At 46.3% G+C, this 15,955-nt stretch overlaps 1 protein-coding gene across 1 annotated transcript in view; it reads left to right on the plus strand.

Annotated features, from left to right (window-relative positions):
• The first annotated feature begins 279 nt into the window (after positions 1–279).
• The window catches only part of RANBP9 (RAN binding protein 9), a 79,776-nt gene continuing 64,100 nt past the window's right edge, over positions 280–15,955 (plus strand). Inside the window, exon 1 of the mRNA XM_073589954.1 lies at positions 280–610. Coding sequence (XP_073446055.1) covers positions 463–610 — 148 coding nt within the window. The 5' untranslated portion in view covers positions 280–462. The remainder of the gene's footprint in view (positions 611–15,955) is intronic.

A 15,955-nucleotide genomic window follows, 5' to 3' on the forward strand; every position in this document is an offset into this window, starting at 1 on the left:
GCCAGCCCCTCACCCTATATACAGTGCCGCTGGGGTGACCAGTGACAGGACTGGGCTAGTCGCTCCCTCACACAGCCTGCCAGCCCCTCACCCTATATACAGTGCCGCTGGGGTGACCAGTGACAGGACTGGGTAGGACTGGGCTAGTCGCTCCCTCACACAGCCTGCCAGCCCCTCACCCTATATACAGTGCCGCTGGGGTGACCAGTGACAGGACTGGGTAGGACTGGGCTAGTCGCTCCCTCACACAGCCTGCCAGCCCCTCACCCTATATACAGTGCCGCTGGGGTGACCAGTGACAGGACTGGGTAGGACTGGGCTAGTCGCTCCCTCACACAGCCTCCATCCCCTGTGTGTGTCACACGGCCGTGCTGCTGTGGGCGGCTCCTCCCGCTTCCTGTGCCGTGTTATGTGCTCTGCTCGGCCCCCGTGTGGTTGTGTCTTGTTGTGTTGTTGTGTCTCATGTCGTCTCCTCCTCTGCTCGCCCCTGTAGTCGGGGGATCCCCGGGTCTTCTCCTCCCCCGGGACCCGCCACCCCGAGCCTGGAGTCCCCGGGACAAGTGCAGCTACCTGGGCCTGTCCCACGGTAACCTGCGGGTCCACTACAAAGGTCAGTATGGCACCGGGGAAAGTGGATGGCAGTCGGGAGGGGGGTGATTCGAGGGATCCCAGGCTTTTGGGGGGATAATTGGGGGCCTGGCGGTGATTTGAGGGTGTATGGGGAGAATAGACACTGCAGGGAGGAGGATGGGGCCGGAGGAGGGGTGCTGCTGTAGGGGCTTGTGTTTACTAGCGGACACATATAGACGGCCGTGTACATAACAATGGAGGCTCCGCCGCACCGAGCAGACGTGCTGCTACACGACCGTTCTCAGGGAGCCCTCCACTGCTGAGCTGCGGCTCCCACACCAGGGAGGGGGATGGGGTGTTTGTCAGGCTGACAGCCGAGAACTCCTGCAGTGCTAACCTCCCTGTGACTCACTACAACCCCCATCCTCCTGATCCCAGCTGATGGGTCCTGCCTGTCACTTGGCCTGCAGATCAGATGATTGACCATACCCTATTTTGGGGAATAGGTGACATCTGTGCTGCTGACTTTTCAGGCCTCATTCACACACACACAGGCTTTGTTGTAGAGGGGGGATTTGCAGTAAACCCCCATTTTCATTGTGTGATCCCTCTGTTCTGGAGAGCGCACAGCACACAATCACATGCACTGCCTGTGAGGGGTAACTGCAGATTTGCTGTGTCACTATCCAAAACTGAAGATAATCCACAAAACCTGTTTATTCTCCCATCTGAGCTCCGTCATCCCCCTCTGCGTGTCATCTGTCATCATTCATTGCGGTCACCTATGTGTGATTCCCTTTTTCTTCCTGTCCGGGCCTTTAATTCTGTGTAAGCAGATAGAGATTTATGTCTGTGGATGGAGAAATATGTGATAAAATCCCCATCTGGACCCGGTCGGGTCTTGTGATCAGCCCTGGTGGTTTCTGTGTATGGACGACTTGGTGTGATGTCATGGATTTCATCATGGATTGCTGACATTGCAGCAGAAAGGCTTGGGCCTGCGACTCCTGAGTTTAGTGTCAGGGAAGGAGTTAGTAGGCCGTTCTGCTGGGAGCTCAGATAGGACCAGGCCAGTGAAATGTGGCATCTGAATTATGACCCTATGTAGGGTTATGAGAGGTCAAGAGGGGCTTTTGGGGGATGATTGACCCCATGATTACATAGACATTTGACTTCACAGCTGCCCCTGGTGAAATCTGGCGTAAAGTAGTGCTAGATAACCCCTCTGCTGTCGGAGAACTTGCCCTGGACAGGCTTAGGTCTACACAAATGACTGGCATCCTTTTGGCAGACTCCGATCAGTGTTATAAAGGAACCATTGTCACCATAAAACCATGTTAACCCTCTGTGTACTTCTGTGTTTTAATCACAATTTGGAGCAGTTAAGGATGGCACATGGCTACCCATCCTAATTTATTATCTGCCCCAAACCAATTTTTTGTGTCCGGTTGGCCAATCTGGTGAAATAACTTGTTGAGTTGAGATCATGACTTTTGATAAAAGTTTATCTAGGTTTAGAAGATTGTAAACAGATGAAAGGGGTATTCCGGTGTCTGGTATATCTTGTGGCTATGCCATGGGTGTTTCATAGCTGCGCCGCTCTGCGTATTCTGCAATTCTTCAAAGTCTGATTTTGGTGACGGGAGGAACGTGTTGATCAAACATTTATGGCAAATTCGGGGGTGTTGTGACTTGTGGCTTAGACCATTTTCGATCTAATATATAAACATACCGATCCCTGCTGTAAATATACCATGGCTAGATCAAGAAGTGTTACTCAGAAAATATTAAAATATATTACTTTATTTCAATAATAGTAAAACATAAATACATAACAATAGGATGCCTCAAACCATAAATCTCACAAAAACAGCATGCACAAATACACAGGGATATATACTTGTGGTTATAAATTGTACCGTATATACTCGCGTATAAGCCGAGACTTTCAGCCCATCTTTTTGGCTGAAAGTCCCCCTCTCGGCTTATACGAGAGTCATATACCAGGGGGTCAGCGGGGGAGGGGCGGGGGTGTCAGGTCATAGTTACCCCCCGGCACAGTCTCTGCAGCCCCCCTGCTTCTCCCGGTCATAGGCTTCTTCCTTCAGCGGTCACATGGTACCGCTCATTAAAGTCATGAATATGCGCATATTTATGACTTTAATGAGCGGTACCATGTGACCGCTGAAGGAAGGAGCCTGAGACCGGGAGAAGCGGGGCTGCAGAGACCAAGCCAGGAGGGGGTAAGTATAAGCTATATTCACCTGGCCCGGGTCCATCGCTGCGCGCTGCTCTGTCCTCTTAGCGTCCTCTGTCTGTGACGTTCAGGTCAGAGGGCGCAGTGACGTAGTTAGTGCGCGCCGCGCCCTCTGTCTAAACCAGTGGTCCCCAACCTTTTTTGCACCAGGGACCGGTTTCAAGCAAGACCATTCTTCCATGGCCTGGCAGGGCGGGGATGGAGGTGTGGCAGGGGCGGGGCTTTGGTCATAAGGGGGCGAGGCTATGGACGCAGTTGTAGTGTAGCAGTGCATACTTATAATTAAATAACTTTTATAATGTGACTCAACTCACCATAGGTTTTGAATGAGTACTCCATCACCCCCTTCTCCCCATCATTGCCTTCACCCCATCACCCCCTTCTCCCCATCATTGCCTTCACCCCATCACTCCCTTCTCCCCATCATTGCCTTCACCCCATCACTCCCTTCTCCCCATCATTGCCTTCACCCCATCACTCCCTTCTCCCCATCATTGCCTTCACCCCATCACTCCCTTCTCCCCATCATTGCCTTCACCCCATCACTCCCTTCTCCCCATCATTGCCTTCACCCCATCACTGCCATCTCTCCATCATTGCCTTCAATCCATCACTGCTGTCTCCCCATCATTGCCTTCACCCCATCACTCCCTTCTCCCCATCATTGCCTTCACCCCATCACTCCCCTCTCCCCATCACTCCCCTCTCCCCATCATTGCCTTTACCCCATCATTGCCTTTACCCCATCATTGCCTTCACCCCATCACTGCCGTCTCTCCATCATTGCCTTCACCCCATCATTGCCTTCACCCCATCACTGCTGTCTCCCCATCATTGCCTTCACCCCATCACTCCCCTCTCCCCATCATTGCCTTCACCCCATCACTGCTGTCTCTCCATCATTGCCTTCACCCCATCACTCCCCTCTCCCCATCATTGCCTTCACCCCATCACTGCTGTCTCTCCATCATTGCCTTCACCCCATCACTCCCCTCTCCCCATCATTGCCTTCACCCTATCACTGCCGTCTCCCCATCACTCCCCTCTCCCCATCACTCCCCTCTCCCCATCACTGCCTTCACCCCATCACTGCCGTCTCTCCATCACTGCCGTCTCTCCATCACTGCCGTCTCTCCATCACTCCCCTCATGGCCTTCTCCTCATGTCCCCATCTCCTCCAGGGCCAAGCTACACAAACACAGACACACACACAGACATACACACACACACACACACACACACATTATACACACACACACCACCTCTCTCCTCTCACCTGCCCGCCGCCCGCGCTTCCTTGCTCTGACACAGCAGCGGCGCGCTCCTCTCTGTGTCAGTCAGAGACAGGAAGTGCGGGCGGCGGGCAGGAAGCTGGACGGGTCCTTGCAGCTCCGCTCCTGCTATTCCCTCTTGCAGGCAGCGGAGCTGCTTGGATCGCTCCCTGGCCGCCGCTATGAACTGCTGCACGCCGCCCCTGGCTCCCCTTGTGTCCGCGGACCGGCAAGGGCACTGCAGCGGCCCGGTGCTGGGCCGCGGACCGGCGGTTGGGGACCCCTGGTCTAAACGTCACTGACAGGACACGGAAGAGAGGACAGAGCGACGCACAGCCATGTAGCGGGGATCAGTAAATATCGCCAGTTCCGGGGTCCTGAGCCAGCGGTGACATCAGAACCTGTCACCGCCTGCTCAGGACACCGGCACCTGGCCCCCAGCGACGAGAGGCGAGTGTCATATTATTATTATTTTTTTTTTTTATTTGCAGCAGCAATATATGGGGGGCATAAACTATGGAGCAGCAATATATGGGGGCATAAACTATGGAGCAGCAATATATGGTGGCATAACCTATGGAGCAGCAATATATGGGGGCATAAACTATAGAGCAGCAGTATATGGGAGCATAAACTATGGAGCATTTTATGGGAGCATAATCTATGGAATATCTTATGGGGCCATAACCTTTATGGGGCATTATTAACCTTTGTACAGCATTATATGGGGTGTATTTTGTATGGAGCATCTTATGGGGCCATACGGACTGTATGGAGCATTATATGGGGCTCCTGATTCAATATGGATATTCAAAAACATTTAACCTACTGATGTCTCAATTAATTTTACTTTTATTGGTATCTATTTTTATTTTTGAAATTTACCAATAGCTGCTGCATTTTCCACCCTAGGCTTATACGCGAATCAATTAGTTTTCCCAGGTTTTTTGTGGCAAAATTAGGGGGGGTCGGCTTATACACGAGTTTATACGGTATATCAATTGATCAGGACACATATAATTCTAATATGCCACTAGTTGCAAAGTTCAAGATATAATCAACACAGTGTAACGTCATATAAATAGCATCTTAGCATATCACTGTGTAATGGACCTGTATCCACAGTTACATTGCATCTCATACAAGAAAAAGTCTAAGCCATTGCCATATAATACAAAAATGGCCAAGCCAATTACATTACCTAGACTAGAAAAGTGCATTTCACAACTAGAGCATATGTGTAAGCATAGACTGCCATATTAGTGATTGCCATCCATGTATCCACACTACCTAAGCTTATAACAAAACGCCAAATGCCCCATGTCTTACACATATTACCTGTATTCGTGCTGCTTCACAAGCGGAACGCCAACTGAATGACACTTCTTGATCTAGACGTGGTATATTTACTGTAGGGATCGGTATGTTTATGTATCATGTGAAGTGCGACCCATTCCTTTTTTAGGGAAAATGGGCTTGGGAAGTGTGTTTACCATTAGTTTTCTATCTAAATCACAACAGATAAGACAGTATTTATACTATTTGGGAAATTACATTAGGTTTTGCCTGTATTTTTGAGTTTGGGGCAGGAGATCCATGGCCGGGGCAAGAGATCCATGGCCAGGCCAGATATCGCTCTCCAAACTCAGGCCATGAGTGTCGGAAGCCTTTGTCACGGTCCGCGCTTTGGGCCATGATTCATGGAGCCGGGTGCAGGTCTCTTATCACGAACCTGATAGTTTCAGACATATATGAGGCTGTCTAGTTTGGGTCAGGAGACCACAGGTCATGATCATCATCAGTAGAACCAGTGCTCGGACCTTGATAATACAGATGTGTGAATGCCGCCTTAGAGAAAGGGTTCCAATAGAAGTACAAAAAATGGTCACCATACGTTTACATGCAGCAATTTTTTTTTTTGTCATTAAAAAGCACAACATAAGTTACACGAGCAATTGAGATCTCTGCGAAGAATGACTAATGGCCTGATTGATTATTGTATTTGCACTTGTTTTTGTCTAATGTTTAATGTTTTGCTCCTTTTTTGTTTGCACCATATTTATCTTTCCATTGGTGCCTTTTTTTACAGTCTATTTTGTGTTATCCTGTTTTGGTTTTTTTTCTGTTGGTCATTGTGGGTGAAAGTTCAGGGTTTCCAAATCTACTCCTGATTATTCGTTTGACTTTTCGAAAAGCTATGCATGCACTCCAACCCCCATTTGGAGTGATTTTATACGTGTCTGAAATTTTGACTCAATTTTTTTTTACATTAACTGAACATGTAATTTTATGTGCTAAAAAAAAAATTCACAAACCTGGTTAAAGGCAAATGTGAAGAGCATTTTCGATTTTGTGCAAAATTCATGAACCTCGTGTGCTGTCTTGAAGAATTTGGCATGGGAAAACGTCAGTCAATACAAGACGAAAAAAATAAGTGACTTCATGAAATCGCAAATGATGGCTTGAGCCCATAAAACCATGCCGTGTGGATGCCATGGGTTTAAGGAAAGCAACCAAATTCTTTAATATTGACTAGCAAGTATCTGGACATTATTGTTTTGGCCACCGTAAAAGGAGAAAAATGTCACAAACGTGTGACCCAGACTCTGAGAGACAACCTTAGGGTTTGTTCACGCAGGCCTGACATGTATAGATTTTCTGGGCAAAAATCTGCAGTATATAAGTCTGGGCCTACATGGTGGCTTTGGCCACGACACCCATTGTGCAGTCACAGGTTTCTGTGTCGCTGCTATATCACGGTGCAATACAAGTGAATGGGATCACATTGCCACCACAAGAGTATTATGATAAGTCCTAAAAAGTCCAATTTTTTTCCAACTTTTTTTGTTGCTGTCTCGGCAACCTTGAGGTCACTATGACTTGTATTGTGCTGCGATGTAACAACGACACCTAGCAAACATTGGCCGAGCGACAGTTGTCATAGCCGAAGTCGCCGTGTAGCCTCAACCTTAAGGCCCCTTTACATTTAGCGATTTACCAGCGATCCGACCCGGTCAGGATCGCTGGTGCATCGCTAAATGATCGCTAGTGAGCTGTCACACAGGCAGATCTCACAGCAATGCAGCAGCGACGCAGCGCACAATATTCACCTTTCACACACAACGATACTGACGTCCTCCCGTCCGCCTCCACATGTCACTCGTCGGCACCAGCAGGAAGCTGCTGACGAGAAATGGAGCCGGACGATCTCGCGCGATCAGCGATGGACCAGCGGGGGAGCCGGTCGGAGGTAAGTATCACACATAGCGATATCGCTAGCTATATCGTCACAAAATCGGTGACGTTATAGCGATATCGCTACGTGTAAAACCCCCTTTACAGTAACAGTGAAGTGGATGAGATAATACTAGTCCACACTGACATTATGGCAGTTTTTAAGGTGTAGTAGCCACCTGGTGCCCAGTCATACTAAATTGTAAGAGCCATCTAACTTTTGCTAGTGAAACCTCTTACCTTTTTCCCCCAGTTTTTTTTCCAGGGTGCGTTTTGTCTGCAGGATAATATGTGAAACACAAGGCAAAACTACCAAAATGCATACATGATAGACGGATGTGACTATGGAATCTCCTTACATTTTTTATATCCATTTTCTTAGGAGTAAATGGTTCCCCAACAATCCCTACATATTAGAAGGGTCCCTTATCACACGGTCCCCGCCCCACTGGAATATTACAGTCTCCCATCCATGAACAGTGATGCCACACATACGACATGTGACGATTGAGGCTGTTGATTGGCTGCAGCGGCCATATGCCACCTGATTGTAAATAAAGACCAGCAGTTTGGCTTGCACCTTTTGAGCTAGATTTCCGACAGAGAAAGTGACCAGCCCTTCTGCAATTATTATTTTTTTTAATGATATTCCTGGATAATTCCTTTAGCTCAGACTATGCCAGCAGAGTACATGAAAGTGCGTATAACCCCCTCTAAACATCTTTATTGAGGGATAAGAATTAGGGCCCCGTCATACATAGCGATCTCGCTAGCGAGATCGCTGCTGAGTCACAAGTTTTTGACGCATCAGTGATCTCACCAGCGAGATCACTGTGTGTGACACCTATCAGCGACCGGCCCCGCTGCCGGTATCGCTGTTGGAAACTAGCCCTGGACATTTCTTTGATCGCTGGTCTCATGCTGGCCAGCACGCATCGCTGCGTGTGACAGGCAGGAGACCAGCGATCAGCTGGTAACTAAGGTAAACGCAGGGTTTCTAGTACACATCGTGTTTCTAAGTGACGCACGTCCCTTGGAAACCTGATGTGTACCTTAGTTACCAGCTCCCTGCATCAGCGCGCTGGTAACTAAAGTACACAGCGAGGCCGGGCACTTGGCGTCGCTGGTGCTGGTCGCTGGTGAAGCTGCCTGTTTGACATCTCACCAGCGATCATGTAGTGACTCACCAGCGATCCTGACACGTTGATATTGTTGTCGGGATCGCTGGTGAGTCGCTATGTGTGATGGGGCCCTTAGAAGATGGCTGTAGGTTTCAAATGCTCAGCTCGGTGTGACCACAGCTCAGCCCTAGTTTTGGTTCCTCCTCTGTGACCTTCTTACTATTGTCCCAAGATAAAGAGGTCATGGGAGCAGCAAATTTATGGTGTGTAGTCATTATTTACCGTATATGTTAATCTGCCATTTTTAGCTTAGCAAGACGTGTTTGGTTGGCAATTAGTGTTTAGCTTATTAGAGCAAGCGAAGCTTGTCTGTAATTATGGGTCATTTTACCCAAGCCTTCCATCCAGAATGTTCTGCGCACCATGAAGGAGAACGGTCTCTAGTGCTGCTGTTTTGCAATAATGCCATGCACACAGACGAGATCACCGAGCGGCTCTTCTTTACAGGCTTTTCCCGATAACATGAAAATTGTAATGGCAGGAAAAGGGAATATGTCATACTCATAGAAGGCCAACGTTTAAGCGTTTTCATCCCTTACAATTTGCATATTGGTTAACTGAAAAATCATTATTGGCCTCTTCACACACTTTATGTAAACTTAGTATATGGGATTATTATTTTTACTCTCCTTTTTTCCCATGGCTCCTGCATCAGAGTGGAGTGGATAGGCTGTTTTCTGTCATAGACAGCCTTAGGGTATGTGCATACAGCGTGTGGGAAACCATGAAGCTTTTCATGAGGAAGACGCTTCTGGACACATCGGTGTCTTGTAGCGTGGTTTTGTCTTCTTTTTTTTTTTTTTTCTTCTTCTTTTTGGTCGTTTTTGTTTGCAGCATTTTTGGCTTATGACTTTTTTAAAGCACATAAACAGCAAGTCGTTTTTACATGGCAATGCTTACATTCCTTATTTTTAACTGTTAATTAGACGTCATATGCACCTACCTTTATATTACCATCAAACCCCCCCCCCCAAGTTACCACTTCCATAGATCTAACTGCTACCACGTTATAGCAGTAGCCATCAGTCCAATGCTTGGACTGGCCAGAGCTCTCCCGTCCTGAGCATGACAGCTACATAGAAATATAGAAGCTCTTGTCGGGAGAGCCACCAGCCAGTCCATGCATTGCTATCCGATCTTGTTCCAATTTATTCGTCTGTGTGACTGATCACTGAAAAGGATATGGGAACATAATGTTCAGCTGTGACATTATGCCTAAAGTGACTAACTTATTAGACAGTTACTTTACTTTTAATACATTTTTTAAGCTGGCTATAGACTCCAAATCATGGTTTGTCATGGTAATATTTGACCAACTGCAGCCCGAACTTCCTCTTCATGTTCCAAATGCGGGGGCAGTGACTCCAGTGCTGATTGGACATCGGGGTCACGTGTCGCAACAGCCGTATGAGAGCCCCTGGACCGGTGAGTGTTGACATCGCTAGAGCGGAAACGGGCCGGAAGGTGAGTATAAGCTTGTTATTTTATCAGTCCCAAACATTTAGATCAAGAAAGAGCTGTGCTAGTAGTGGACAACCCCTTTAAGTAACAAAAGTTACAATGACAATAAAACACTTTAAATACAATTAAGACTCAAACAGGGGATGGATAAAATAATCTAAATAAATCTCCACACACCAGGCACAGATAGATACAGTTGTGGCCAAAAGTATTGACACCCCTGCAATTCTGTCAGATAATACTCAGTTTCTTCCTGAAAATGATTGCAAACACAAATTCTTTGGTATTATCTTCATTTAGTTTGTCTTGAATGAAAAAGCACAAAAGAGAATGAAGCAAAAAGCAACACATTGATCATTTCACACAAAACTCCAAAAATGGGCCAGACAATAGTATTGGCACCCTCAGCCTAATACTTGGTTGCACAACTTTTAGCCAAAATAACTGCGACCGACCGCTTCCGGTAACTATCAATGAGTTTCTTACAATGCTCTGCTGGAATTTTAGACCATTCTTCTTTGGCAAACTGCTCCAGGTCCCTGATATTTGAAGGGTGCCTTCTCCAAACTGCCATTTTTAGATCTCTCCACAGGTGTTCTATGGGATTCAGGTCTGGACTTATTGCTGGCCACCTTAGAAGTCTCCAGTGCTTTCTCTCAAACCATTTTCTAGTGCTTTTAGAAGTGTGTTTTGGGTCATTGTCCTGCTGGAAGACCCATGACCTCTGAGGGAGACCCAGCTTTCTCACACTGGTCTCTATATTATGCTGCAAAATTTGTTGGTAGTCTTCAGACTTCATAAAGCCATGCACACGGTCAAGCAGTCCAGTGCCAGAGGCAGCAAAGCAACCCCAAAACATCAGGGAACCTCTGCCATGTTTGACTGTAGGGACCGTGTTCTTTTCTTTGAATGCCTCTTTTTTTTTTTTTTTCTCCTGTAAACCCTATGTTGATGCCTTTGCCCAAAAAGCTCTACTTTTGTCTCATCTGACCAGAGAACATTCTTCCAAAACGTTTTAGGCTTTTTCAGGTAAGTTTTGGAAAACTCCAGCCTGGCTTTTTTGTGTCTCGGGGGAAAGAAGTGGGGTCTTCCTGGGTCTCCTACCATACAGTCCCTTTTCATTCAGACGCCGACGGATAGTACGGGTTGACACTGTTGTACCCTCGGACTGCAGGGCAGCTTGAACTTGTTTGGATGTTAGTCAAGGTTCTTTATCCAACATCCGCACAATCTTGCGTTGAAATCTCCTGTCAATTTTTCTTTTCCGTCCACATCTAGGGAGGTTAGCCAGAGTGCCATGGGCTTTAAACTTCTTGATGACACTGCGCACGGTAGACACAGGAACATTCAGGTCTTTGGAGATGGACTTGTAGCCTTGAGATTGCTCATGCTTCCTCACAATTTGGTTTCTCAAGTCCTCAGACAGTTCTTTGGTCTTCTTTCTTTTCTCCATGCTCAATATGGTGCACACAAGGACACAGGACAGAGGTTGAGTCAACTTTAATCCATGTCAACTGGCTGCAAGTGTGATTTAGTTATTGCCAACACCTGTTAGGTGCCACAGGTAAGGCCTGTTTCACACTTCCGTTTTTGTGTCCGCCAAACGGATCAGTTTCCGTTTTTTTGACGGAAACGGATGCTAACGGATCCGTTTTTTAAAACCCGGATCCGTTTTTTGACGGATCCGCGGTAACCGCTATGGGACAAAAACGGATCCTGCTAAAAAATTGGCGGATCCGTTTTTTAACGGAAACCAACGGATTTTGACGGATTTGAAAAAACGGAAGTGTGAAACAGGCCTAAGTTACAGGTGCTGTTAATTACTCAAATTAGAGAAGCATCACATGATTTTTCGAACAGTGCCAATACTTTTGTCCACCCTCTTTTTTATGTTTGGTGTGGAATTATATCCAATTTGGCTTTAGGACAATTCTTTTTGTGTTTTTTTTCATTTAAGACAAATTAAATGAAGATAATAATACCAAAGAATTTGTGTTTGCAGTCATTTTCAGGAAGAAACTGAGTATTATCTGACAGAAATGCAGGGGTGTCAATACTTTTGGCCACAACTGTATAAATAATATCTGAGATTGGAAAAAATAAATAAGCAATGGTATCACTAAGGTGGTACAGTGTATATTAATAACGCGAGGGGCTCCCTCCAACAGTCTGCTTATCCTTTATTTCCCTGATAACAACAGGTATTGCTTTGTATTGTTGTTAGGGATGAGCGAACCCGAGAACGGACTTTTTACCGCAAGTTCTGTTTACTGTTCTGGTTCGGTTGCCGATTAAAGTTTGTTGAAAGGCTCCATCGCAGTCATTCGGCAAGCTTTTAGGCTGTGGGCACTTGGACCATCACAGCCATTTCAAGTATTGGTATGACTGTGATTGGTTGGCGCACCACGTGACCCAGACTGTATAAATGCCGGATTGCTGGTGCCATCGCCATTCTGTTCTTGGCGAAGGGACAGGACACAGCTGAAATGAGGGACAGTATTCCAAAAAGCTTCTCTGTGTGTACTCTGCACCTGTGTTTGTGGGAATAGTGTGCTTAACCAATTTTTTTCTACTCTGCATGCGTGTCTGTGAGAGTAGTATGTTCCTATCCATTTTTTTCTACTTTGCTTCCTTATTTGTGGTAATAGTGTGCGTAAAAACAAATATTTCTATTCTGCACGCATGTCTGGGCGAGTAGTGTGCCTAACCAAATTTTAATACTCTGCATCCATTTAAAAAAATGTGGAGAGCATCAAATAGGGGATGTTGTTGTGGCGGTGGTGTATCTGCTGGAGGGAGAAGATCTGGTCATTCTGTGTCAAAATGAAACACCAAATGAAACACCCAAATGAAACACCTTCCTCTGGTGCATCCAGACGACAGGACATTCTGGGTCATTTTGTAGGGCAAAGTACTGCTCCATGAATGGTGAGACCAGAACATCGTGAGGTGGTATTGGATTGGATGACTGAGAGTGCCTGCAGTTCCTCTGCATTATCTTCCACCCGGTCTCGGCCGAAAGTGCAGAGTTGGCACCTGAGGACCATGGTCATCTGACTTCCACCTAACCCCCTCGCAAATCTGAGCCCCGAATCATGCAGCAGTCTGATCTGCTTTCTGTCGAGTCCGCTGGCTGTGGTTCCGTTGCCCATCCATCTGGTCCTGCCCCAAAAGTGGAAGAGTGCAATCATGCCCAACCACTTGTTAGGTTGGAGGATGAGTACGTAGGAGGGCTAGTGTACATGGTTAGTGGACCACCGCAACCCATCTCAGAGGATGACAAAACACAGTTGCTAACTTCTGCGTTTTTCTGCAGTGCACAGACTGGCAACGAGGGCACGGTTGTGGAATTGTTGGAAGATGATGCAGTAGATAATGAGGTCCTAGAGCCCATATGGAGCTAAGGCCATCCTAGTGACATGCGCAGTTTAGAGGTAGAGGAGGTGGTCCCAGCAGCACAGTAAAAGAGGGAGCAGGGTGCAAAAGCAGAGTGGGCGGCCCCTTGCTAATACGTCTGCTGCCTCTGCCCACTGTGTGGAGGAAATGAGCAAACCAAAGCCAGCTCAATGGAGCTCCCTGGTGTGGCATTTCTATAGGCAATGTTCTAACTACAAGCGATGTGTGGTTTCCACGCTGTGCTTTAAGAGCCTGAAGCGAGGCATAAATGTTCTGAACCTGAGCACCACCTGCATGATAAGACTTCTCAATTCCAAGCACGACGTGCAGTGGAGTACACACCTTAAAAAGCATGACAGATCTGAGCACCATCCTGCTCCATCTTCTGCTGCGGTCTCTGCATCTTTTTCCTGTTCTAGATCAACATAGCCATCTCCTTCCCTTCAAAGAGAGGATGTGACAGCACCACCAACTCCAGTGTCACCGAGCATCTCCATACCATCCCATGGAAGTGTTCAGCTCTTCATTCCCCAAACCCTCGAGAGAAAAAGGAAATGCCCCCCTACCCACCCACTAGTTCTCATCCTGAATGACAGCATTTCCAAATTCCTGGCCATTCTGGTTGGTGGAGATGGTCAGCTTTTTTTAAAAAAAAAAAAAAAAAAAGACCCAAATCAGGTCCACATAATCACTGATACATGGACCAGTAAGCACGGTCAGGGAGGTTACATATCCCGAACTGCTCACTGGGTAAATGTGGTGGCTGGGACAGAGGCGGAAGGCGTTCTAGTGCATGTCCTACCACCACCGAGGATTGCTGGATGTTTCTCTGTCCAGGTTCCCTCCTACGCTTCCTCCACCACCCCCTCATCCAGTCACTGTAAGACCTGCACCACCAACTTCAGCGCTGCCAGGGGGAAACGACAGCAAGCTCTTACAAAACTCGTATGGGGGTCAAATCACACAAGTCACGGGCTGTGGACGAGGATCAAACAGCAGACAGATGAGTGATTGATGCCGGCGAACCTCAAGCCCGGCCTGGTGGTGTGCGATAATGGATGAAATCTCATAGCAGTTCTGGTCCTAGCCATTTTGACCCACAAATTGGCAGGAGGCAGCTTTACAACAAAATAGTGGAAAGAGTACATGTCCACATGTTTCCACGTACTAACTGATTGGTTTGCCCCATTTAACTTCTGGTTCTCCAAATTGACACAGAGCCTGAGATTGCCCTTTATGCCATGGAGGTGCTGGCCCACCCCGCAGGCAAGTGTGCTGTCTGAATGTGTTTTTTAGCATGACAGGGGGTATTGTCAAACAGAGGCGCATTCCCCTATCCACAGCCAATCTGAGGAAGCTAACATTCATTAAAATGAACCCGGCGTGGATCCCACAGGACCTTTAGGCTGACTAAACTATACCAGCCGCACCCATTCATGCAACTCTTTTTCCATTCATTTAATTTTGGGGCGTTCCCAAAATATTTCCTCTTTCTCCATTTTGACCACCTCCTGGTTCTAGATTGCTGGTAGAATTAAAACAAAACATGTTCTTTTAAGTCAGTTCCCTTAAACACAAAAACAATGTTAGACTCCCCTACCTCTTCCACCTGCACTTACATTCACCTCTTCCTCCGCCTCGTCGTTCAAGCTTATTATTTTTTATTTTATTTTTTTACTTCTTTATTATTTTAAGTCATTTCCCTATCCACAATTGTCCTGCTTTTGCTCCATTGTGCATCCCCCTAGCCCTTAGTATGACCATTTTACTGACATTTTAAAGCACCGAAGTTCAAGTTCCCTTTGACTTCTATTGGGTTCGGAGTCAAGTTCAGATGCTGAACCGAACTTTGAATTACTGTTTGGTCCAACCTGACGAACCAGAACATCCACAGGTCCCCTAATACGTAATTGTTGTATTATATCTTCATTTGCAGGTCACTCTTTGTGTGTTATATTTTGCTTTGTTCTGTTCTTGTACAAGATTCCTCTTTATTTTTAATTTATATTTTCTACTTATTCATTTATGAATGCTCTTATTTTACTTACCTGACCTGCATTCTGTATTAACGTTATCAATATACTGATATACATTCACTGTACAATCTTAAGGATACTATTGCCAGATATTATTTATATCTATTTGTGCCTGGTGTGTGGGGATTTATTTGGATTATTATCTTTTTTCTTGCTTTTTAATTATTTTTAGTGTGTGTTTTTTTCAGTGTCACAGTTTATTTAAATCATGTTTAATTATCGAATATTTGGTGTGCACTCATATATGCTGTGCAGCGTTTTTCTTTTCCTTCCTGTGTCTTCCATCTTTAGTTTCTGTAGCAGCCATTTTTTCACTTATTTGTTACCTTAATAGTGCCCACTATGTTTTTCACACCAATGTAATATTGAGCGCTGCTTATCCTGAAAACATGTCTCCCGTATGATGAGTGCTGGATCAGGGGGAAAAATTGGACCAATAATGAACAGATGGTACACAACAATGTAAATCATTACTTTATACTTTATTATGCAATACTTTATTTCCCCCAGGCCTCCATAGTAGGCTGGCTTCACATTTGCGTATGAAGG

This window comes from Dendrobates tinctorius, unplaced genomic scaffold (genome assembly GCF_039654945.1).
Source record: "Dendrobates tinctorius isolate UK_male_01 unplaced genomic scaffold, ASM3965494v1 ptg000115l, whole genome shotgun sequence".
NCBI classification, from domain to species: domain Eukaryota; kingdom Metazoa; phylum Chordata; class Amphibia; order Anura; family Dendrobatidae; genus Dendrobates; species Dendrobates tinctorius.